The following is a 27024-nucleotide window of genomic DNA, read 5'->3' as shown; positions in this document are numbered from 1 at the left end:
TCTGTCCTGCACCAAGCCAGCCTCATCTGACTCGATGGTCTTGGTTACTTCGACCCTGACAGCATCCCTTTCTCTCCTGACACTGATGCACTTGCATCAAGGACAGACTCTGAGACTAAGCATCAGTACTGGGATTCAAGGGAATGCATCCACACTGAAGTTGTCTGAGCTATCCCCTCTTGTCGGAACCTCAGCTGTGAACAACTTGGATCTGGGATCAGCTTCAAAACTGAGGGGTATCCACATTGAGAGATCTCTGATGTCCTTGGACAGGAGCAGGCCCTCTGAGCTGATTGCAGCTTTGGCCTTTGAGGCTTCTCATGGAGTCTGAACTATGCCTTTGGAGAATGTGTCTCCAATGAATTCTTCTGTACCTGAATCCTAGCAGGATTCTGCCTCCTCTTCTCATCCTCCTGTCCAGTAGGGATAGTTGGAACCACAAGCTTCCAAGATTCCATGCTGTATTAGCTCCCAGTCTGGATTCTGAACCTTCTGATCTCCTGCTAGAAACAGTTTGCAAAAAACAGACTTGCAAGTGGAAGCACATACCTCCAGAGTCTTTCATGGAAGACGGTGATTTGAATGAGGGTGATGGGTTTCTCTGCTTCCCCTTTGAAGACATCTCCTTCAGTGAGATCCTTGAGTTGATGAAGCAGAGAGGGTGATGTTCTACCTAGGATTCCCTCTCCTGACAAGTCATTGTTCTTGGAACCTTTTCGTTCTGGCTCAACATTGTCCTAGGTGATACCACCAGTTGATCATTTTTGTGGCTCAGGTGGACATGGAAGGACCCTGATGTGGTGGAAACTGTGTCCAGGAAAGCAGGATATTAGCAGTTCTGAGAGATGAGAAACATTGGATCAAAGGTCCCTTGGTAGATGCTGTGGTGGTAGCAGCAGACACAAAAAAAGAAATTATCTGAGGAAAGTTCCTCCATTCATCCTCCCAACAGTGAGCCTAGGGTGATAGACAGGTTTGTGAAATGGACTTGTGCTTTAGTGACTTCTGCTGTCAGATCGCTGCATTATTTACTTGGAGTCTAAAGTTCTTTTTAGTGCCATAGAAGATGGGGACCTCAGACCCATTTTGGATCTCAGTTATTCCAATCCATTTGTGAAATAGACTGAAATCTGGGTGGTCAGAATTCTGTCCATATTACCTCTTCTGAGGAATGACAATTGAATGTGCTCAGTATATCGCCAGGATGCATGTGAAGATAGTGAAGTGCTCCAGGAGATTCCTCCATTTCTAGTGGGAGCCAGTAGCTATCAGTTCATAGCCCTGCCTTTTGGTCTCGCTGCAGTCCTCAGGGTGTTCACCACAATAGCAGTGTTGACAGCATGCTTGTGACTACTACAGAGCTATGTTTTCCCCTATGTCTGATTAGTTCTTGCATGCTACCTCCGAGCTTCTGCTGCTACAACACCTGGATCCTGAGCACCAGTTGTTACTGGACAAGGAAATATAAGTAAACCTTCAAAAGTTCTATCTGACACCATCCCACCACATAGAATTTATGGGATGCCACCTCAATAACTGCCTACAGATTGCCAGCCTTTCCCACATTAGCTTTTATCTGTGCATGTAGCTGCCATTTGGGTGCTTCATAGTACTTCGCCTCCAGTGACTGTCTTAAGTCTCTTACATTTAATTGTATCCACGATACTGATGGTTCCACTAGTCCGGTACCACATGAAAGTGCTCCATTGGACCCTAGCAGTATAGTGGTCTTGGAGCATTCACCCCTTGTATACAAAGATTCGGCTCACTCCAGCCTGCAGATGACACATTGTCTTGTGGAGACTGCCCTCAATAACCAAGGGACACTCGTTCCACATGGACTTACTGGTAGTGGTATATACCATGGACGCCTCCCTTCTAGGGTGGGGGGACATTACAAAGGGAGGATGGTCCTCTGTACATTGTTACCTGTAGAGGCCAATCTTCACATCACTATCTTGCAGATGAGTGTGGTCCTGCTAAGGTTTTAGGCATTCCAGGATTTCCTCCCCAAGGGTGTGATCTCCATTAAGACAATGTGTCAGTGATATATTGTATAGCAACAAATGAGTAGGAACCCATGCTTGTCTGCTGCATCAAGAAGCCTTGAGAGTTTGGCAGTGAGCGATGTCTTCACACACCTTTCTGGTAGCAGTGCACATCCTGGGATCATACAACATTCTAGCTGACATATTGAGCAGGAATATCTTGACACCTCACGAGTGGTCCCTGAAACTAACAGTGGCAACTTTTGTTTTCTGTCACTGGGGACAACCTTGCTGTGACCTCTTTGCCTCCTAACTCATCAACAAATGCAGCAGTTAATTTGCCCTGATCCCTCCATGGGGTCAGTCACTGACGGATGCTCTGGTTCACATTTGGCCCCTGGGTCCCCTGTATCCTTTTTCCCCTTACCACTAATGAACAAGTTCATCCAGAAAACAAGACAGTGCAAGGGCAGGTTAATCCTCTTTGCCCCCTTCTGGCCCAGGCAAACATGGTTATCCTTCCTGTGGCCTCTGTTAGTACATCCTCCATGGATGTTGGATCATTATCCAGATATTCTCACCTGTCCAGATTGTCTCCGTCGACCATAGCCAGTGATGTCAGGCTCCCCACTGCATTTGCCAAGGTTATATTGGCTTCTCTGAAGCCATCCACAAAAAAGATATACCATAGCAAATGGAAGAGGTTGTGTATCTCGGCTGTTTGCAAAAGGACTTGGACGCTTTACTTTTTGATAAAGGATCCATTTATTCCACCATCAAAGTTCAGACAGCCATAATGACACGTGTAGTTTCCTTAAAGCTCTCTGTAAAGTGTTTTTGAGAGGAACTTTTTTAATGTTCTCCCATCACAGAACCAGTACCCCCATGGGAAGTTACCATTATGCTTCAGGCTGTAACCCAACCACATTTGAGCCTGCAGCTAGAGTAGATCTAAAGTTTCTGACTTGTAAAACAGTTTTTCTGGTGGCACTTTCATGCAGACCTCCCTGTCTGGTTTTCCACAAGAATAGGGTTTCTCTGAGAACTAATGTGGCCTTTCTTCCTAAGGTGGCATCTAAAGCAAACTTAAGTCAATAACCTTACCAGTATTTTTTCCCTGATACTCAAAGGGGAATACATGTAACATATGTTAGACATTTGTCAACACAGGTTCTATCATCATAGAATGAAACAATTCAGGAAATGTGATCAGTTGCTTTCTGAAAGCCAAAACTTAGGTAAAGCTGTTAGTTATCCTTTCAAGATTTGTCAGATTTCATCTCCTTTGTAATAAAAAAGAACTTGGCTCTGCAAGCTAAACATAAAGCTCCTTCTGTTGGAGCAGTATCTATTTCAACATCCTTTTGTAGAAAGCTTCCTGTTGATGACATTTGTGCTGTAGAGACTTAGCCCTAAGTCCATACCTTTGTGTCTCATCATAAACCGGATGTGCAATCATTGGAATAAACTTTGAGTTGAGCTCTTGTTTTTTCTGAGTATGCTGAATCTCTGAGTGCTGTATTTCAGGTCCGAGTTTTGACATTGTCTGCTTCATTGCACCTCTTCACCTGTCTCTGCATTCTTCTTGTAACTTTATGTGCTAACATTGGTATATTGACTAATTTTTTCCCCTTCCATATATAATGATTCATATTACCTTTGTAGAAAAAGATTTCAAGGAGTGGAGTTCTCTGCATCTGTATCCAGTGAGTAATACTTTGGTGGCCTGTCCATGAGCGCATGGAAAAGGTGTCTTCCCTCAACTTCATAACCTAAATTTAAGTAGCAGCCCAGGTGTTACAGGGGATAGCAAAGTATGAACAGATGCAGTTGACAGTGACTGCGCTTTTTTACTGGGATGACTTGGGTAGGAGCTCTCCACAGGTTTATTACGTAGCAAACTGGAAGCTGGCAATGTTATGGAATGCATAGTGCGTGGGTGTTGGTGACATATGGGTCAAGTAACTGGTGCAGTGTAGCCATGTTGAGTGGTGGTCAGTGGTCCCCAGACATGTCTGCATACATTAAAAAAATGTTTGTAGTGAGAACCACTGTGTGTGGTATGGGGAGCCCCAGAAAAGCAGCCAGTGAAAGGGTTTTTCAGAGTTCTACCTGTTGTAGGCCTGGGAGAGGATTCTGTTTGACTGCTGGTATTCTCTTAAAGATCAGTATTTTGCATTACACTCCTGTGGTGAAATGCTTAATTTACCCTGCTTATATTATATTGTACCCCCTATGTATGCTAAAACGGCACTGTTGTGTAAAGGTTAACCAAGTAATTGAAGTGGAGAGCTGGAGTACAGTTTTTTTTTGTTTTCCACTTGTACATATGTCATGAACAGTTCACTTTGGTTGAAAGGATCTTTTAATATCTGTAAACTTGCTTGAAATATAAGAATGAGGCTTATAAGTTGATATCTTTTGTTATTGTGTTGCACCTGGATATATTTTATTTTGTTATGCTCTGTTATCTACTTGACATCTTTGAAATTCAATCAAATGGGATTTTTTCCTAGGAATTGTCTGAGAAACTTTCAGAACAGGAAATGCGCTATAGACGACTTTCACAAGAGCAAGTGGACAATTTCACTCTAGACATGAACACAGCCTATGCAAGACTGAAAGGAATTGAGCAAGCAGTTGACAGTAAGTGTTTTTTAAATGACAAATTTATTGATGCAACAAATTCATAAACAACATTACATCATGTTTTCTTACAGCCATTAGTTAAGTAATTACATATATAAAAGAAGCACTCATTTTGGAACACATTGTACTTTCTAGCCGAGTATGCCTATTTATCAGAGATTTTACATTATTTTAAACACCTTTATTGACTTATCCCTTGACACAGGCAAATTTACATTTATATAAAAGTAATCAAGCTGTATTAACAAGTTCACGTTTACAAATATACTTCACATATATTGCTGTATATCATGTAACATAAGCAACATTACATAAATTATCCAATTTTTGACTTTTTTAAACAAGAAACATCTTTATTAAACCATCGCTTACAATGTAGGCAAGTCATACATTTATAAAAATGAAAACAAACTAAACCAGCACAATCCTAGTTGCAAGCATTTTAGATCACAAACCATACTTACACACACCCAGTTGCAAACATTATACATCACTGATCTACCCAGTCATTTTCAGTCAGGCATTACATAGCTCATTCAAGTCCTGCCTCCTTTAAATTTCATTCCTCCTCTTTATGTTTGTTCCCACAGTTCCCATTTTTCATATGTAGTTTGCTCCTACCCTTTTCTAAAGATCCTAGTTCCAGTTTTATCTATGTTTACTATATTCACTACTTCTAGTATAGTTGGTTTAGATTTTTGATTTCCATTTTCGAGCAATTGTTTTTTGACAGCCACCATAATTACACACAGCAAGGCCTTAACATGTCTAAGCAATTCGATTCTGTATCATAACTCAGAAGAATAATCTCCCTCGTCATACCAATCTGCCCACCCAATATAGTATTCCATTTTCCCTTTCTCCTCCAGTTTCCAGGAAAATCCCCAGTGTTTCACCCAAACAAGAGGGATCAAGCAGCCATACAAATACAAAGGCTGCTAGACAATAGAGTCATCCAAGAGGTCCCCCCAGACCAGACAGGATCTGGAAATTACTAATGATTCTTTAGTGCCAAAGAAAACGGGACAGACCACCAGTTCTATATCTCTGCAATTTAAACAGATTTGTTCAAAAGACAAAGTTCCAGATTGTCACTGTTCAGTCCAATCTTACATTTCTGGAAAAGGACTAATGGATGTGCTCAACAGAGCTCAAGGATGGGTACCATCTTGTAAAAATAAATGGGCGATTCAGGAGATTCTTGTGCTTCTGGCTATGAGCCAGTTATTACCAGTTCAGAGCACTGCCCTTTGATCTCACCACAGCCCCCAGGGTGTTCACCAAATGTATGGCAGTGGTAGCAGCTCACTTGAGACTGCAAGGATTCCATGTATTTCCATACTTATACGACTGGCTCATTACTGCTTTGACCAGGCTATCCACTCATTATGGCAAAAGAGGAGGTCATCCACGCTGGCACAAGATTAGGAATAACTGTAAATTTTGAGAAGTCAAATCTGGAGCCAACGCAAATTCTAGAATTCATACGAGCTCGTCAAGACACAATGTCAACAATAGCCTGTCTTCCCCTTTCCAGAGTTCAAACTTTAAGGTCAAGTCAACAAGATACTTTGCAGTACCTCGCCTAGTGCTACAAGCTCTGGGATCAGTGGCAGCAGTGATGACCTTTGTTCTGCTAGCCAGGTTTCACATAAGAATTCTCCAGGGATGCTGGCATCTCAGTGGCCAATTCTTCAACTACCCTTGTCAGCAGCAGTATGAATTACAAACTCTTACAAGAAAAGTCTGATGTGGTGGATCCAGTCAGATTAGGTACTACAGGGGCATCCATTTGTTCCCTTACAGCCCAAGGCCATAGTGACTACGGACGCTTCCCAGCTAGGGTGGGGAGGCATTACATGGAAAAGACAGTCCAAGGCATGTGGTCCCCCAAAGAGGCCAATTTGCATATCAATGTTCTGGAGTTGAGAGCAGTGCTTTTAGCGTTGAAATCCTTTCAGCATGCTCTCCCATCTAGAATGATTGTAATTCAAATGGACAGTGTGTTAGTGGTTTGGTACATCAACAAACAAGAAGGAACCAGATTTTACACTCCTATTTTGAGAAATGCTAAGGGTGTGGCAATGGGCAATGTCTTCCAACCGTCTTCTCATAGCAGCGCATATTCTGGGGAAGTCCACTGTACTAGCAGACAAGCTGAGCAGGTGCATACTATTACCTCATGAATGGTCCCTCAGTCAGAAAAATGGAAGAACAAATTTTTCGCAAATGGAGTCAGCCATGCTGTGACTTCTTTGCATCCCCCCTAAACAAGTGCAGCAGCTGTTTTGCTCTGATCCCCCACAGGGGGGTCATTGAGGGATTCTGTACTCCAATGATTGCCCCCCCCCCCAATTACTTTACGCATATCCCCCAGTTCCTCTAATTCCAAAATTCTTTCAGACTGCTGCCAGGTTGAAGACCAAAGGTATCCTCATTGCCCCCTTTTGACCTCGACAGATTTGATTTCCTTTCCCGTGGCCTCACTTAGTTCGCCATCCTTGGATTCTGGACCCAGATCCGGACCCTCCTGCCTTACTCAATGAGCATGACACATCCATACCTTCCAGTCTCAAGCTGACAGCTTGGCTTTTCCAATTCCAATAATAGCTAGACAATCAGTGCTCTCTTCTCCTGTGCATCATCACATCTTATCTTCCCTTAACCCATCCACTAGGAAACTTTACGTTAGTAAGTGGAAAATATTTGTACATTGGGCTATTCAAAAGTATATAGATCCCTTCTCAGCACCAGTTAATCATGTGCTAGAGTTGTTGACGCAGCTTTTCAACCAGGGGGTTAGTTTTTCAACAGTGAGAGTCCAATTAGCAGCGATTTGTAATTTCTACAGTGGATTTGATGGCCGCTCACTAGCCTCTCATGAATTCTGAAAAGCCTTTTTGCTCTGCACAATTTTTCTTAAACCTCCTTTTAAAGATGCCACTCCACTTGGGATCTCAGTCTGGTACTGCAGTCCTTGATTCTACCACCCTCATGATTGATATAAAATTTTTGTCTTGAAAGACCTTATTTGTAGTTGCCATTACCTTCATCAGACGATTTTTGGAAATTCGGACATTCTCGTTTTCCATAAAGATAGAGTAGCCTTTTTGCCCAAGGTGGTATCACAAATCAACATCAATCAATGCATTAATCTTCCAGTATTTTTCTGAACTGTTCCAACAAAGGATATTTGCTACACCTGCTAAAATGTTTGTCTTCATAGGACAAAAGATATCAGAATCTCGTTTTCCCTAAGGATAGAGTATCCTTACGAACTAATGCATCCTTTTTGCCCAAGGTGGTATCATAAATCAACATCAATCAATGTATTAATCTAGTATTTTTCTGAACTGTTCCAACAGAGGAGAATATTTGTTTCACCTACTAGAACACTTCTATCCTCATAGGACAAAATATATCAGGAAAAAACAATCAGTTTGTATCATTTGCTTGATTGAAATTGGGTGCACCTGTATCTAAAGTCACTTAGCTAAATGGCTTACTGACTGTTTCTCCTTTATTTATAATAAAACAGGAATGGTTTTGCTTTACAAAGTGCTGGCTCAGTCTAACAGAGTTGTAGCTACCTCTTCAGTTTTCCACTCAAGGACTTCCATGGATATTTGTTCAGCAGCAACTTGGGCTTCCCCTGACACCTTTATCTCTCATTATAAGCTGGATCTGATATTCAGAGGTAAAGCATCTTTTTGCTCAGTGGTGCTCAGAAATATTCTTGAATCTACCTAGGGTTCTAAGTAGCTGGGTACTCTGTCCCATCAGTCGAGGACAGAATGAAAGTTTACAGTATCAGATAAGAAAGTTCTGTACTTACCATAACATTCAGTCTGTGTTGTCAATTTTCTTTCCTCCTCAACTCCCCTCCCACCAACCCCCAGCCTTTTTTAGGTTTTTTTTTAGAATAATGAGAGGATATAACAGTTGGGTTGCATCCTTATGCCTTTACCAGCTCCAGAAGTGACATTATCCCTTCCTCTCTGAGACACTTTCTCTTCATCCAGATTGTACACATATGTATAAACTGTAAGAGTATGTTTTTCTTTAGTGGTTGCAAACAAGATCTGAGGTAATGGGGGAGGATGCATTATGGGTAAGGGAGAAGCTCAAGAGTTTTGGATTGCCACAAGCTTTTACAAGCAGCCAAGTCGGATCTGACGCCTCAGATCCAAACTCTTCAGTCTAGGAGGAATGAAAATCGACAGCACAGATGGAACTTTATGGTAAGTACATAACTTTATATATATAAATATATATATAAACATCGTAGCCATGTAAATGTTGAAGCTTTATTTTTATTTTTCCTGAAAAAGTATGCTTCTCATGGGTTAGGGTGATGAGCTCTGGGACTTGGAGCCTACCTGCTGTTGCATGTGCAAACAGATAATTTGCAGCCTTGAATTAGGGAGCTTCTGGGATAAAATGTTGAATTTTAAGTGGAAGGATGAAAACACTCAAATCCAGTGAGGATTGCCATCAAGTAAACCCAAAAAAAAACTGTACTGTAATGCAAGTACCAAGTAAAACAAAATAGCATCACATACTTACTGTATGACATTGCCAGCAGCAGAATGCCAAATATATTCTCAGTAAAACACTTAAGATTATTAGTAAACAGTGCAGAAGCTTAGCATTACTTCAAATAAAAAGACTAGTTAATCTCAGAGCTATTCAAACATTTCTCTCACATTAGGATCCTCATGCAGATTACTAATTCTGGTGACACTGTTTAGGATCTAGCATTTTCTGGTCTTTGAGCTTGTTATGGCTGAAAAGACCAGTCCACTTACCCAGTGAACAAAAATGGTAAATAAATATATTCCAGTAGATGTCTATAGGTAAAAGAGAGAATTGCCACTAAAAGATAATTGGACATTACGTTTGAATAGGCTGGTTTGTACATATTTTTAGTATGTCACCCAGAGTTTTGAGAACTGCAGGTCTTTTTCAGAGGAATGTAAACAGTCAGACTAAGAAAGATGTAACACATTCAACTAAATAGCCATCATTTTTGAAAAAGAGCATTCATTCATACTGTTATATTTACTTTACCCAAATTGGGTCACAGAGTAGATAGAACTTATTCAGAACAAATCACTTCCACATGATATGTTAGTTATTATGGCAAGGTACATTATACTGTAATGTTTGTGTATCATGGTGAGTTTCTGCATTTATTGTAGAGATTAATAAAAGCAGCTTAAAGATCAAGTGAGAAGTTTTTATTTACCATTTCATTTTGTTATAATTATGTCATCATCTTGTAAAGTAGGCTTTCATATGCTGAACTGTGTAGTTTTTACTTTAGTTATAAGTTGATCTGTAAGTTAGAGTTACTACCTTTTCAGATGCCAAAAGTGGGACATTTTTTATGGTAACAAAATTTTGCAGGAAAGAAACATATCCTCAATCAGTGCAAAGGACTGGAATTCACTTTTTGTTAAAATAAATCCTCACTCTTGTAGAATGAGTTGATCTGAAGTAGGAGATTAATTTGTCTGCAACCTGTGGGTTATGGATCCGATATCGGATCCGAACCGGCATGGTTTACCAGCTATGGATCCGAGCTCTCAGCTCCTCCCCTCACCCATAATGCCCTGCTCTCCCTACATGACCTCAGATCTAGTTTGCCGCGCTGGTGACCAGATTAGTGTTCCTGAGCTCTTCAGGTAAGTGTATATTTTCAAGTGTTTAGAGAGTTAAAATTTGATTTTTTTGTGTGAAAGTTGAGTGAAAGTCTAGGATTCCCTTTTACTTAGTTATACTTTTTTAGTGTTTTAATATTATTTTTACTTAATTTCCCTCCCCTCGTTGGTAGCGTAGTGTGTGTTTGGGGCCTGTTGTGTGGTTTAGTTGCTTTTACTTTCTACCTTTAGTTTAAGTAACTTTTAGTTCTTTGGGATGTCTGAACAACCCAAAGCTGTGTTCTCTAAGTGCTCCGAGTGTGGCCATAAGCTTTCCCCTGCTGATGGCCACACTCGGTGCGTTAGATGCCTTGGGGTTGAACACCTCACTTCTGGATGTTCCATTTGTGCAGGGTTCAACCCCAGGGCATTGAAGGAGCGGAGGTCCAAGCTTGTCTTGGCGGGACTTTTGCCCCCGGACTCGGCTCGGCCTCCGCCTCGGGGTAACCGTTTCTCGGTTGCCTCCTCTCCGCTCCCGCTCCTCCTCCTGGGACTCAACCTCCCTGTAGTGGTTCGGAGGAGAGGGAAGCTAGAAAGAAGGACCGGAGGGAGAAGCACCATAAGCGGCGGGCCGAGACCTCTGTTTCGCCCCGCCTGCCAAGCTGGCTTCTCCTCCGGCCTCCTTGTCTGCTGGTTCTCCCTCCTCGCTCCGGTCACCTGTGTGCTTTTCACCGGGACCTGAGGAGGAGGAGACCCGATCTCCGTCGAGGCTATCCAGGAGGCACTCAAGGCCTACCTCGGTAGCCTCGTCGAGATCGACCTATAGCTTGTCAGACGCTGATCTGGACCGGATGATGAGAAGGTTCATCCAGGCCCAGATGCAGATGGGAGTGCTCTTGACTCCCCCCACTCTGGGGGGGAGCTCGACCCCTTTCTTTAAACCAATTGCTCCTTCTCCGACCCGCTACCCGGGTTCGGAGCAGTTGGAGCCGGGGGTGGGTCGGCGCCGATAGTATTGGTACTTCGGATCCGACCCTGCCCTCGAGTGCTTCGGATCCGACCTCTCAGAGCCTGGATCCGAGCTTCGGATCCGGGGGGATCAGTGCTCCTTCGGCGCCGTCTGTGTCGGAGCGCACTGTCCCTTCCGATCCGAGCGCCGGGCGCCGCTCCGATCCACTCGGATCCGAGGGGAGCCGATTGTCGGATCCATTGGTCGAGGTCGGCTCCCTTCGCTTTTGATGTAGTGGAGAGGGCCCTGTTGAGGGTCTCCGGACCCCGCACTTGCTTCGCCCGGCCCCGCTCCATCTGCACTGGGTCAGGCTTCCACCATCCAGCCCTTGGGACAGCCCGCCTTTGCCCCAAGCTGTTCCCTTGGAACAGGTCACTGTTTGCGAGGAGTCCTCTGACAGCCCCGGAAGATGTTCCCGCAAACATACGCAAAAGGAGGCACATTGACTCCCGAGTCTCTCGCAGAAGACACGGACTTGGAGGAAGGGAAGGCTCCCAAGATCACCCCTGAGGATGTCTCATTTGGAGACATCATGGAAATGCTCCACATTAGGGGGGGGGGTCTGCCCCCAAGTCTTCCTCGGACGAGTCCGTGTTCTTGGAGGCATTTGAAGCGGGCCCGTCTACCTCTTGGGTGTCCCCTCCTGCCGACCCCCTGGTGGACCTCATTACCACCAGGGCGTGGAGGGAACCGGACACCGTGGAGCCAATCCCAAAAAGGCCCGACCGTATTCTCAGTCCCCCGGCTGACCGTGCCCATTGGAGTAAGGGGCCTCCGGTAGATGCCATGTTGACGGCGGCTGCCACCAAGAGGGAACTTGCTCAGGAGAGTTCCTCAGTCCATCCCCCGAGCAAGGAGTCTCGGATGATGGACCGCTTGGGGAAGCGGATGTTTAGTTCAGCGACCTTCTCAGTGAGGGCGCTGAACTACCTGGTACATGTGATTAGGATGCAGCGCGATCTTATAAAAGAATACGCTGCATCCCCTCCAGAGTCCATGTCGGAGGAGGACAAAGTGCTGCACTCCACCCGTATGGCCACTCTCAGGTCCGTCACTAATACCTCTATGCGGCTACTGTCCCATGCTACGGAAGGTGCCGCTAGAGCCGCAGGGGCAGGCCTAGTTACTAGACGTCAGGCCTGGCTCCGTCATTGCGATTTCTTGGAGCCCTTCAAGGCGTCATTTGCGAACGCCCCTTTCGATGGTTCTGCCCTCTTTGGCAAAACTGTTCGTGACACCTTGACCCAGAGCGAGAAGGACGGGAAGATGCTGTCTGCCGTCGGAATCCGCTTCTCTGTACCCCAGAGGCCCTATTCTAGGAACCAAAAGGGTCAGAAGAAGATGTGGTTCTGGAAGTCGCAGCAATCCCAGCCTGCTCCGGACAACCAGTCTTTCCGTGGCAGAGGAGGACAGGGAGGACGCCGCCCTAGGGGCAGAGGGGCTCCCAGGAACTTCTGGTCCAGAGAACCCTTCTCTGAACGGCCCGCGCAGCAGCTCTGAAGGGTTGCCCGGCTGCTCCACTCTGGAGGCAGTCTGGGGACGTTTTTCGGAGCACCTAGCGGCATGGGAGTCCATAACATCAGACCGCTGGGTCCTCCAGATCATATCCAGAGGATACCGTATCCCTTTTCTTCACTTGCCAAAATTGAAGTCCCTCCCCGACGTTCCACCCGGTCAGTGGGAGGCCGCTTTGGCAGAAATTGGCCATCTGCTAGAGAAAACAGCCATCCAGCCCGTCCCCCCAGACCAGATCGGATTAGGGTTCTACTCCAGGTTCTTTTTAGTGCCAAAAAAGACGGGGGATCTAAGACCAATTTTAGACCTTTCTCTCTTGAACCTGGCAGTTCCCAAGGAGAAATTCCGAATGGTTACATTGCAGTCTATTCTCCCCCTTCTGGGAGAAAACCACTGGATGTGCTCCATAGACTTCAAGGATGCGTACTACCACATACTAATGGACAGGCGCTCCAGGAGGTTTTTCCGCTTCCGGCTGGGAGCCAGTCACTACCAATTCCGGGTCCTTCCCTTTGGTCTCACCACAGCCCCCAGGGTGTTCACCAAAGTATTAGCAGTGGTAGCGGCCCACCTGAGGCTTCAGGGGGTGCAGGTCTTTCCTTACCTGGACGACTGGCTTCTCACCGCCCCAACAAGGCATCTACTTCTCTTGGCGCGAGACTCCTTTCTCCATCTTGCTCCACGCCTGGGCATCACGATAAACACAAAAAAATCCAACCTAGCACCCACGCAGTTCATAGATTTTATAGGCGCCAGGTTAGACACGAGGAGATTGAGAGCCTTCCTCACAGCGGACAGAGTTCAAAACCTACAGCTCCAGGTGCGGGCCATTCTCCACTCAAGCTCAGTTCCGGCGGAGTTGGTCCTGAGGGCCCTAGGGTCCATGGCGGCAGCGATAGCTTCTTCCTCTCGCCAGGTTCAATATGCGTATCCTTCAATGGACACTCCTGGTTCAGTGGTCGTATCTTGCTCTTCCTATGCATCATCCCATTGCGATCAGCAAGGCTTGCAGGCGGTCCCTCCTGTGGTGGCTACACTCTCCAGATCTCCACGGAGGCCGCCCTTTGTGCCTCTCCCCTCTCGCCACGGTGACCACGGACGCCTCCCACCTCGGGTGGGGGCATTTTGCAGGCCGGATGGTCCAAGGCACGTGGGACGATTCAGAGACCTCACTGCATATCAATGTTCTAGAGATGAGAGCAGTGCTCTTAGCGTTGCTAGCACTTCAGGCCTTTCTTCCCTTGGGAACAATTGCGATTCAATCGGACAACATGTCTGTTGTCTGGTATATCAACAAACAGGGAGGAACCAGGTCTTACCCCCTTTGTCGAGAAGCCATGAGAGTGTGGAAATGGGCAATCTCCACCAACCGCTTTCTCATAGCAACGCATATTCCGGGTCGGTCCAACATCCTGGCGGACAAACTCAGTCGCACCATTCTCACCCCCTACGAGTGGTCGCTCAATACTCAGGTAGCGGAACGCATCTTCGCACAGTGGGGAACTCCTTGTTGCGATCTTTTTGCATCTCCCTCAAACACCAAGTGCGACAGTTTTTTCGCTCTGATGCCTCCTCCCGGAGGTTCCCCAAGAGACGCTCTGGTGCGTGCTTGGCCACCCGGTCTTCTTTATGCTTATCCCCCCTTGCCTCTGATGCTCCAAGTTCTTCAGAAAGCCTCTCGGTTGGGGTGCAGAATGATTCTCATTGCTCCATTTTGGCCTTGACAGATCTGGTTCCCCTTCCTAAGGTCTCACTCGGTGAATCCTCCTTGGATTCTAGATCCCATTCCGGATCTGATATCTCATCCATCCCACTTATCTCCTCCGAACCTGGACAACCTGAAGCTGACCGCTTGGCTGCTCCAGTTCCGCTCCTGATCAGGACTCCCGGTATTTCGTCCCCTGTTAAGGCCATCCTGGTGGCAGCTCATAAGCCATCCACTAGGAAAGTCTACCGCAGCAAGTGGAAACGGTTCTCCTTGTGGGCGGAGCGGCAAGGCCTAAACCCCTTCACAGTTCCTCTCCCTTTGGTGCTTGACTTCTTAACCACTCTTTTTAATGATGGTGCCAGCAGTTCCATGGTCGAAGTACAACTTGTGGCAATTTCTTATTATCACATTGGTCATGACTCCAGTCCACTGATGTCTGCCAAATTGTGTAAGATTTTCCTTAAAGGTACTTTTCTTCTCAGGCCCCCTATAAAGCAAGCGGTTCCTCCTTGGGACCTTTCCTTAGTTCTCCAGGCCTTGACCGCCCCCCCCCCCCTTCGAACCGGCGGCTACGGTAGATCTGAAATTCTTATCTTTCAAGACCGCCTTCTTAGTAGCCATTACTTCGGCCAAGAGAGTCTCAGAGCTTCAAGCATTATCAGCTAAACCTCCTTACTTGGTCTTTCATCCGGACCGTGTTTACCTCAGGACCAACCCGTCCTTTCTTCCTAAGGTAGCTTCTGAAGCAAACATTAATCAATCCATTAACCTCCCTGTTTTCTTCCCTAAATATCAAAACAAGGGTGAATACAAGCTTCACTCCTTAGATGTTCACAGGCAACTTAGATTTTATCTAAACAGGACGGCTGGTCATAGGGAATCCGACCAGTTGTTCATTTCCTTTGCTAAATTTAATTTGGGCAAGCCAATTTCTAAAGTCTCATTATCTCGCTGGATTTCACAGTGTATCTTACTGGCTTATCAAGCTTCGGGAAGGCCCGCACCAGAGGGTGTACATGCCCATTCAACCCGGTCAGTTTCTACCTCGGCAGCCTTTAAGGCTAGGATTCCTCTAGATGATATTTGTGCAGCAGCCACGTGGGCTTCATCTCATACCTTTATTTCCCACTACAAGTTGGATCTTACATCTAGGGGTAGAGCATCCTTTGGCTCGGTGCTCGAATATCCTTCCATGATGGCCGCCCAAGATTCAGGTAGCTGGGGACTCTGTCCCACAGGTTGCAGACAAATGAATCTCCTACTTCAGATTTAGAAGTTATGTACTCACCATAACGTTCCATCTGAGTAGGTGTATTCATTTGTCTGCAACCATCCCGCCCTCCTATCCCCCTGGCCTTTTCAGTTTCCTGCATATGATGTGTTACCCTTTTCAGGGTGATGTCCTTCAAGGATGCATCTGCAGTCCTTACAAATGGGGTTGTCCTGTCGTCAGGCAGCCCTTCGGTCGGCCGGATTCCAAAGTCTGGGTCTGGCCTCGGCTGGTGTCGCACTTCACCCGACGTCATAGCTGCAGTTATTCGGGTATAAAGGCATCAGCCTACGCCATTTTCCTCAGTCTTTCTTGCCGCGTGGCGCCCGAAGCAGAAGCTGTTCGCAAGTGCCGGTCGGTCAGATCCAGAGATTACTACTACCGAATACTTCAAGACTTCTAAAAGCTAAGTACCCCGTTGGGGACTCTTTCTTGCCTCAGCCGATGTCAGAGAAAGTGAATAACTGTTTATCTTGTGGGAAACAAATACCTCATAAAGATTTCCACTCCTACTGTATACATTACTTAGGCCCAGACCACGACGTAGCAGCTTGTCTAGCCTGCGCTTCTTTTAACCGACGGACGCTTAGACGTCGCTCGGAGTTTGCTGAACAAATTTTCGGCTCTGATTTTGCCTACATTATGCCGTTGGATCCTCCGACAACGCAAATTTCCAAAAAACGAAAAGAAAAGGACCGACACTCGCGGTCCGCGGTCTCGCCCGAAACCGCGATTAAGCAAACCGCGAGTGTCTCGGTTTCGGCCGAAACCGAGCAAGCGGTTCTTTCTCCAGCCGAAACCATGCCTTCTACCGAGGCCTCTACCCTGGTAGAATCTGCTTCTGAAATCCAGCCTTCTGTTGCGGTTTCTCAGGAATTATCAGACACAATTCCCCTGGATATTTCAACCCCTGCACGTGGAGCTGCTAGGCCTCCTGCAGCCATGTCTATTAAGGCCTTTGCCAGGGCTAAAGCAGCCAAAGCTTCAAAATCTGTGCCTGCCAAACCCCCCTCACACAGGCCCAGCACTAGCTCTCATATGCTATCTTTGGCTGAGGATTTAATTTCTTTAATTCGTGGATCCCAGCCTCATCCAGACAGGTCCTCTCTCCCACCTCCAGAAAAGAGACCTAGAGCAGAGCCCCCTGAACCAGTATCCACTGATGGTTCCTCTGATGAATCAGAACATACAGACCTTCCTGAGGCTTCTTATTCTCCTTACGAAGACTCTGATGCTGAAGAGTCCATTCCTTCAGCCTCTCCTCTTGAGGAATTTTCCTTTGGGGAAACCTTGCATGCTATGAGGGAACAATTTCAGTGGCAGGGCCAAGATTTCTCAGACTCCAGAAAAAGGCTTAGAACCTTTCTACATTTGCCACAACATAGGCCTTTAGCTATACCTCCAGTTCTTTCTGTTGTAGATGATGCATTTAATGATGCTTGCACTGCTCCTGATTCATTACCTCCGGCTCCTGCTAAGCCCGATAGGTTCTACAGGGTCCCGGACACTCATCACAATTTATACAAGGCTCCTTTTGCAGATCCAGAGACCATCGCCCAGGGCCCTAAAGCTGTAGCTGCTACTTCTACTAAAACCCTCCCTCTGAAAGGGAATCCAGGTCCTTAGAGAGATGGGGTAAAAAGTTTACACTTCTGCTACCTTGTCAGCTAGGGCTTTGAACTGCCAATTTCATATGATTCAATATCAAGAGTTTATGCTTGACCAGTTAACTAAAAAGCTTTCCTCTGAAGAATCTTTAGATAAAAATATGTTCAGGAAATGGTACATAACATACAGCAGGTTAGTAACCATTCTTTAAAATGTGGCTATGATGCACTGGAGGCTTCCTTTAGATCAGCCATGACTGGCACAGTTATCAGGAGACATGCATGGTTGAAAGAACAGGCATTACCAGACCATGTCAAATCAAAGCTTTTGGATGCACCCATGGACAAGGTCAATTTATTTGGTTCCCCTGCTCAGCAGGTGCTAAAAAAGATGGAAGAGAAGGCGAAATCTGTACAAACGGTGAAAGATTTCTTAGAGGTTCAACCTCCAAGGTTTAGCAGGAACTGGCCCTCCAAGAATTGGTCCTTTCCGGACTCCTCTAAGGCTCAGAGAGGCAGGAATAGGCGTTCAAGAGGCAGAAACCAATCCAGGGGTGCCTACAGGGGACGCCAATGGCAAGGTAACAACCAGCGAGGCACGGACGCAGCCACCACCACTACAACAACTCAATCACAGTGACTTGACAGTGGCACCGCCTACCAGGGAACAACTAGAAGCACCCTTAGGCGGAAAACTAACCTTATTCTCAAAAAACTGGCATTGCATCACAAGGGAAAAATGGATTTTGCAAACTATAGACCAAGGTTACAGGTTCCATTTCCATACTCTACCAGGGAAGAGAGGAATGCCAAACCTACCACCTACTCAAAGGACAGAAGCTCTAAAACAAATATCTCCGCTATTAAGAATGAGAGCTGTGGAAAAGGTACCATCTATGGAGCAAGGAAAGGGATTTTACTCCAGACTCTTCCTGGTACCAAGAAAAGAAAACAAATGGAGACCCATTCTAGACCTGTCCGCTTTAAACACATTCCTTATTGTTCCAAAATTCAAAATGCTGACCCTACAGCAGCTTCTTCCCATGCTGGGCAAGGAGTCTTGGCTGGTAACTCTAGATCTCAAGGAGGCATACCTGCACGTCCCCATAAGACCAATTTGCAGAAGATACCTCAGATTTCTTGCAGGATCAGAGCATTATCAATTTTCAGCATTGCCCTTTGGCTTATCTACTGCCCAGAGTGTTCACGAAATGCCTGGCATCAGTAATTGCTCATTGCAGACTTCAGGGAATCCAAATTTATCCCTACCTGGACGACTGCCTGATACAAGCGGACAACAAAACCAAGCTAGCAGAAGACTTACAAAGAGTCATTTACCTGCTGCAAGCCTTGGGATATACAGTCAATATAAAAAGTCAAGGCTGATTCCATCCCAAAGAATAACCTTTCTGGGTGCAGAGCTGGACACATCAAAACAAATGGCATTCCTAACTGCAGAAAAGAAAGAGCAACTACCTCTCTACTTCTTGGCATTAACAAAGCAGAACCACCTAACTGCAAGAAAAGTACTGCAAGCTCTAGGCTTCATGGCATCCTGCATAATTCTGGTCCCTCATGCCAGACTGCATATGAGAAAGCTACAGTGGTACCTAAGGAATTTCTGGTCCCAACACAAGCACAGCCTAGAAACCAAAATCCCAATAATCCCATGCCTGAAACAAGAGTTCCTATGGTGGGCTCAGGCCTGTCAATCAAACACAGGATTGCCCTTCTGCAACAGCCAACCAAGCCAAACCATCACGACAGATGCCTCAGACCTTGGTTGGGGGCACACATGCAGGGCAAGTGCATACAAGGCTTATGGACTCAAGACCAGCTGGCCTACACATAAATCTAAAGGAAATGCTGGCAGTAAAATTGGCAATCCAGTCATTCAGACCATTTCTCCAAGAAGGTCAGTTGATGATAAGGACAGACAACACCACAGTTATGTGGTACATCAACAAACAGTGAGGCACCCATTCATATCCTCTATGCCGCCTGGCACTGGAGCTATGGGATGTGGCCCTGAGCTACAACATTCAGTTACAAGCAATTTTTGTACCGGAAAAGAAAACATTCTAGCAGACATATTAAGCAGAACAACCACAGATGCCCACGAATGGATGCTTCATCCGGACATCTTCAAAGCCATCACAAGGGAATGGGGATTACCACAAATAGACTTGTTTGCATCCCCATTCAATCACCAGCTAAAGAAATTCTGCACAAGGACGTACCACCCACTTGCTTGGAAGGTGGACTCCCTATCTTTCAGTTGGAAAAACCTGACAGCATCGCATTTCCACCACTTCCTTTGATGCACAAGGTGCTTCTGAAGATCAAAGAGGACCGTCCAAGGATCATTCTGATAGCTCCAGACTGGCCAAGACAACATTGGTACCCATTGCTGAGGAGCATGTCTCGGGAACAAATATGGACACTACCCCTGATCCCATTACTGTTAACACAGAACAACTACAACATCCTGCATCCAAACCTGAAAACTCTGCAGCTAACTGCCTGGAACATTACATAACAGCAATTAACCCAAATTTATCCCAAAGGGTTAAAGACATAATCCTGGAGGCTCGCAGACCTTCAACAAGAAAGAATTATGCAGCAAAATGGAAAAGATATCTCATTTGGAGTACTGCAAAGCGAGAAGATGTGACTCTGGTAAACATGGCCAACATCCTGGAGTACTTGGCAGAGCTCTTCCACACAGGCCTGTCCTATTCTTCCATCAAGATACATGCATCAGCTATTTCAGCACAATACAGCTTGGATCCTCCTGTCTTCTCTCATCCCCTGCTCAGACAGTTTCTGAGAGGAATTAAAAATGTAAAACCTCCCAGGAAACCACCATTGCCAGCATGGGACTTGAACTTTGTGCTAGAAAAATTGACACTTCCTCCGTTCGAGCCAGCAGCAACAGCAGAATTACAATACTTATCCTGGAAGACTGCTTTCCTGCTGGCAATAACTTCAGCAAGAAGGGTCTCTGAACTACAGGCATTAATGGCAGTGCAACCCTTCCTGATCTTCCATCAAGATAGAGTGTCCATGAGAACAAATCCTACATTTATGCCTAAGGTGGTATCCAGAGTGTCATTAAATCAGGCTATCCACCTACCTACATTCTTCCCAAACCCACAGAACAGGGAGAAAGACTTTGCATACCTTGGATGTACACAGACAGTTACGCTACTACCTGGACAGGACTAAGTCCAATAGAAAAACTGACCAGCTTCTGGTAGCATATGCCACAGGAAAGGAAGGAAAACCAATTTCAAAACAGACAGTCTCCAAATGGATAGGAAATTGCATTCGATTTTGTTACTCCTACCATGGAAAGAAAACTCCAGAGAACATCAGGCCTCACTCCACAAGGGCTACAGCCACTACCACAGCTTTCTTACGAGGTGGCTACCAAGGACATTATAGAGGCTGCTACTTGGACCTCCGTGCATACATTTGCCAAGCATTACAATTTACCTTTATACTCTAGATCCCGAGCAGGTTTTGCCACTGCTGTTTTGCAAGGGATCCTAGCTACACCATAATCTCTACTCTTTCCTCCTCCCTTGTTTAGCTATGGTATTCTACCCATTTGTAAGGACTGCAGATGCATCCTTGAAGGACATAGTACAGTTTTGTACCTACCATAAATGTAGATGTCCGATAGGAATGCATCTGCAGTCAGGATTACCCACCCACCTTCCCCTCTGAGGTACTCCTAGGGTATTTGCCAGCCTTCAGCTAGCTTGGGGGGGATCTATTATGGTGTATTTGTTTGTATATATGTACATACATGCTTATTTTTTGTGTTTGCTCTCTACTATTTGGAATCATTGGCATTTATCCAAATTTAGCCTTCCAAGAGGGCACCTGGCATCTGGGGCAAGAAACACTGAGGAAAATGGCGTCGGCTGATGCCTTTATACCAGAATAACTGCAGCTATGACGTCGGGTGAAGTGCGACACCAGCCGAGGCCAGACCCAGACTTTGGAATCCGGCCGACCGAAGGGCTGCCTGACGACAGGACAACCCCATTTGTAAGGACTGCAGATGCATTCCTATCAGACATCTACATTTATGGTAGGTACAAAACTGTACTTTCATGCTGTTGGCAAACTCGATCTGAGGTCATGTAGGGAGAGCAGGGCATTATGGGTGAGGGGAGGAGCTGAGAGCTCGGATCCATAGCTGGTAAACCATGCCGGTTCGGATCCGATATTGGATCCATAACCCACAGGTTGCAGACAAATGAATACACCTACTCAGATGGAACGTTATGGTGAGTACATAACTTCTAATTTTTACTGTTTAACAATAACATTAGGACATTTCAGGTACAAAAATAACCTTTTATGCACCTATTAGAGGAAATGCAAGAAACAATTTTGACCTAAAATTTCAGGATATTTGCCATTTTTAATTTTTTTTTCAGAACACAATGCCCCAAATAGGTACTATCCCACCTAAAGAGGGACAGGTGATAACCCTGTTTACTGTATACTAACTGTTCAGTCTGATGCTGTCCTTTTCATTCTTCCTTACCAATGGGTCTAGGATCCGATCATCTGAGCTTACTTGGCTGCATCTACAAGACTTCAGATCCAAGCCTCATGCTCCACCTTTTACCCATAATGCCCAATCCATCCCCAACTCCTCAGATCTCATTTCCCGCCTTAGCTGCAAGACTGAAAGATCCTGCCTCTAACAGTAAGGTTGTCTTTCTGAGAACTTTTGGTTCAGTATTGCCTTTTTTTTTTTTCCTGGCAACTTCTGTTTCTTACAAATAATTTTGTTAATTGCTCCTCCCTTCAGCATTAGGGGCTTTTTCCCTTTGCTGTTATATACCTCACTTCCCTTGTGGATGTCCTTCAAGGATGCATCTGCAGTCCTTACAAATGGGTTGTCCTGTCGTCAGGCAGCCCTTCGGTCGGCTGGATTCCAAAGTCTGGGTCTGGCCTCGGCTGATGTCGCACTTCACCCGACGTCATAGCTGCAGTTATTCGGGTATAAAGGGATCAGCCGACGCCATCTTCCCCAGTCTTTCTTGCCGCGTGGCGCCCGAAGCAGAAGCTGTTCGCAAGTGCCGGTCGGTCAGAACCAGAGATTACTACTACAGAAGACTTCTAAAAAGCTAAGTACCCCGTTGGGGACTCTTTCTTGCCTCAGCCGATGTCAGAAAAAGTGAATAACTGTTTAACATGTGGGAAACAAATACCTCATAAAGATTTCCACTCTTACTGCTTACCTTGTTTAGGCCCAGACCACGACGTAGCAGCTTGTCTAGCCTGTGCTTCTTTCAACCGACGGACGCTTAGACGTCGGTCGGAATTTGCTGAGGAGTTTTTCGGCTCCGCTTTTGCTTACATTATGCCGTTGGATCCTCCGACTACGCAAATTTCTAAAAAGCGCAAGGAAAAGGACCGACGCTCACGGTCCGTGGTTTCGGCCGAAACCGTGGTTAAGCCAACCGCGAGTGTCTCGGTTTCGGCTGAAACAAGAGTCCACGGTTCGGCCGAAAACTTACCTCCTTCCGAGGCCTCATCCAGCATGGTTGAATCTGCTACTGAAATCCCACCCGCTCTTGCAGGTTCTCAGGATTTATCTGATACTATCCCTTTGGATACTTCTTCCCCTGCACGTGGAGCTGCTAGGCCTCCTGCATCCATGTCGATTAAGGCCTTTGCCAGGGCTAAAGCAGCAAAATCTGCCAAAACTGTGCCTGCTAAGACCCCCTGTCACAGGCCTAGCTCTAGTTCACAAATGCTTAGTCTAGCAGAGGATCTCATTTCTTTGATCCGGGGATCCCAACCACACCCAGACAGGGCCTCTCACCCACCTCCAGAGAAGAGGCCTAGAGTAGAGCCCCCTGAGCCAGTTGATTCAGATGACTCCTCTGATGAATCAGATAATTCTAACCCTCCAGAGGGCCCTTTTTCTCCTTATGAAGACTCTGATGCTGAAGAGTCCATTCCTTCTGCCTCTCCGCCTGAGGAATTTTCCTTTGGGGAAACCTTGCATGCTATGAGGGAACAATTTCAATGGCAGGGCCAGGATTTTTCAGACTCTAGGAAAAGGCTTAGAACCTTTTTGCATTTGCCACAGCATAGGCCTTTAGCCATTCCTCCAGTACTTACTGTTGTGGATGATGCATTTAATGATGTTTGTACTGCTCCTGATTCTCTTGCTCCGGCCCCTGCTAAGCCTGATAGGTACTACAGGGTTCCGGACACACATTATCATTTGTATAAGGCCCCTTTTGCAGATCCCAAAACTATCTCCCAGGGACCCAAGGCTGTAGCAGCTACCTCTGCCAAAAAAACCCTCCCCTCTGAAAGGGAATCTAGGGCCTTAGAGAGATGGGGTAAAAAAGTTTACACTTCTGATACTCTTTCAGCTAGGGCCTTGAACTGCCAATTCCACATGATTCAGTATCAGGAATTTATGTTAGACCAGTTAACTAAAAAACTGTCCTCAGATGAACCATTAGACAAAAAATCTGTTCAGGAAATGGTACATAACATTCAGCAGGTCAGTAATCATTCTTTAAAATGCGGCTATGATGCACTGGAGGCTTCCTTTAGATCAGCCATGACTGGTACAGTGATCAGAAGACATGCATGGTTAAAAGAGCAGTCTTTACCAGACCATGTTAAATCAAAGCTCCTAGATGCTCCCATGGATAAGCTCAATCTGTTTGGCTCCCCTGCTCAGCAGGTGCTGAAGAAGGTGGAAGAGAAAGCAAAATCTGTCCAGACAGTCAAGGATTTCTTGCAGGTCCAGCCTCCAAGGTTTAGCAGGAACTGGCCTTCCAAGAATTGGTCCTTTCCAGACACCTCCAGAGCTCAGAGAGGCAGGAATAGGCGCTCGAGGCAGGGGTCAATCCAGAGGTGCCTACAGGGGACGTCAGTGGCAGGCTAACAACCAGCGAGGTACAGCCACAGATCCAGCCACCACCACTTCCACAGGACAATCACAGTGACTTGGCTCTGGCACCGCCTACCAGGGAACAACTAGAAGCACCCTTAGGCGGGAAGCTAGCCTTATTTTCAGTAAACTGGCATTACATCACAGGAGACAAATGGATTTTACAGACAATAGACCAAGGTTACAGGTTTCACTTCCATACTCTACCAAGGAAGAGAGGAATGCCAAACCTACCTCCAAATCAGAAGACAGAAGCTCTAAAACAGATAACTCACTTACTAAGGATGAGAGCTGTAGAAAAGGTACCATCTATGGAACAAGGACAAGGATTTTACTCCAGACTCTTCCTGGTACCAAGAAAAGAAAACCAATGGAGACCGATTCTCGACCTGTCCGCTTTAAACACATACCTCATTGTTCCAAAATTCAAAATGCTGACCCTACAGCAACTTCTTCCCATGCTGGGCAAGGAGTCTTGGCTGGTAACTCTAGATCTCAAGGAGGCATACCTGCACATCCCTATACGACCAAATTGCAGAAGATACCTCAGATTTCTTGCAGGATCAGAGCATTATCAATTCTCAGCATTGCCCTTTGGCTTATCTACTGCGCCCAGAGTATTCACGAAATGCCTGGCATCAGTAATTGCTCATTGCAGGCTTCAGGGAATTCAAATCTACCCTTACCTGGACGACTGCCTGTTACAAGCGGACAACAAAAACAAATTAACAAAAGACTTGAAAAGGGTCATTCTTCTACTGCAAGCCCTGGGATACACAGTCAATATAAAAAAGTCAAGGCTGATACCATCCCAAAGGATAACCTTCTTGGGTGCAGAGCTGGACACATCAAAACAAATGGCATTCCTGACAGTAGAAAAACAGGAGCAACTCCCTCTCTACTTCATGGCATTAACAAAGCAGAACCAGCTAACAGCAAAAAAAGTCCTGCAAGCCCTGGGTTACATGGCATCCTGTATAATATTGATTCCACATGCCAGACTACATATGAGAAAGGTACAGTGGTACCTAAGGAATTTATGGTCTCGGCACAAGCACAGCCTAGAAACCCAAATTCCAACAATTCCATGCCTGAAACAAGAATTCCAATGGTGGGCTCAGGCTTGTCAATCAAACAAAGGACTACCCTTCCACAGCACTCAACCAAGCCAGACCATCACAACGGACGCCTCAGACCTCGGTTGGGGGGCGCACATGCTGGGCAAGTGCATACAAGGCTTATGGACTCAAGACCAGCTGCACCTACACATAAATCAAAAGGAAATGCTGGCAGTAAAACTGGCAATTCAGACATTCAGACCATTTCTCCGACAGGGTCAACTGTTGATAAGGATAGACAACACCACAGTTATGTGGTACATCAACAAACAGGGAGGCACACATTCATACCCTCTATGCTGGATGGCAATGGACCTCTGGAATGTGGCCCTGAGCTTCAACATTCAGTTACAAGCAATTTTTGTGCCAGGAAAAGAAAATATACTAGCAGACATCCTAAGCAGAACTACCACGGATGCCCACGAATGGATGCTGCATCCCCACACAATCACCAACTGAAAAAATTCTGCACGAGGACGTACCACCCACTTGCTTGGAAAGTGGACTCCCTATCTTTCAGTTGGAAAAACCTGACGGCATATGCATTCCCACCTCTTCCTTTGATGCACAAGGTGCTATTGAAGATCAAAGAAGACCGTCCAAGGATCATCCTGATAGCTCCAGACTGGCCAAGGCAACATTGGTACCCATTACTGAGGAGTATGTCTCTGGAACAAATATGGCCTCTACCCCTAGTTCCCTTACTGTTAACACAGAACAACTTCAAGACCCTGCATCCAAACCTGAAAACACTGCAGCTGGCTGCCTGGAACATTGCATAAGACCAAATAACCCAGTTTTATCTCAGAGGGTTAAAGACATTATCTTGGAGGCTCGCAGGCCCTCAACAAGAAAAAATTATTCAGCAAAATGGAAAAGATATCTCATTTGGAGTACTGCAAAAGGAGAAAATGTGTCACTGTTAAACATAGCTAACATCCTGGAATACTTGGCAGAGCTCTTCCACAATGGCCTGTCCTATTCTTCCATTAAGATTCATGCATCAGCTATTTCAGCAGAATACAACTTGGATCCTCCAGTCTTCTCACACCCTCTGCTCAGGCAGTTTCTGAGAGGGATTAAAAATGTAAAACCACCTAGGAAGCCACCATTACCAGCATGGGACTTGAACTTTGTGCTAGAAAAGTTGACACTCCCTCCTTTCGAGCCAGCAGCAACAGCAGAATTACAGTACTTATCATGGAAAACTGCTTTCCTGCTTGCAATCACTTCAGCAAGAAGGGTTTCGGAACTACAGGCATTAATGGCAGTACAGCCCTTCCTGATCTTCCATCAAGATAGTGTCCATGAGAACTAATCCTACTTTTATGCCAAAGGTGGTCTCCAGAGTATCTTTAAACCAGGCTGTACACCTGCCTACATTCTTCCCCAACCCACAGAACAGGAGAGAAAGACTGTTGCATACCTTGGATGTACATAGACAATTACGTTACTACCTGGACAGGACCAAGAGCAATAGAAAAACTGACCAGCTACTGGTAGCATATGCAACAGGAATGGAAGGAAAAGCAATTTCAAAGCAGACAATCTCTAAGTGGATAGGAAATTGCA

At 45.8% G+C, this 27024-nt stretch overlaps 1 protein-coding gene across 1 annotated transcript in view; it reads left to right on the top strand.

The window, feature by feature from the left end:
* Positions 1-27024, top strand: part of IMMT (inner membrane mitochondrial protein) — a 1103717-nt gene that overhangs the window by 1028541 nt on the left and 48152 nt on the right. Inside the window, exon 14 of the mRNA XM_044062331.1 lies at positions 4505-4634. Within this exon, the coding sequence (XP_043918266.1) occupies positions 4505-4634 (130 nt within the window). The remainder of the gene's footprint in view (positions 1-4504; positions 4635-27024) is intronic.

This window comes from Protopterus annectens, chromosome 2.part1 (genome assembly GCF_019279795.1).
Source record: "Protopterus annectens isolate FY-2018-M chromosome 2.part1, PAN1.0, whole genome shotgun sequence".
In the NCBI taxonomy this organism is placed as follows: Eukaryota; Metazoa; Chordata; order Ceratodontiformes; family Protopteridae; genus Protopterus; species Protopterus annectens.
The sequence above is the reverse complement of the archived record's forward strand: the minus strand, read 5'-3'. Positions and strand labels throughout refer to the sequence as shown.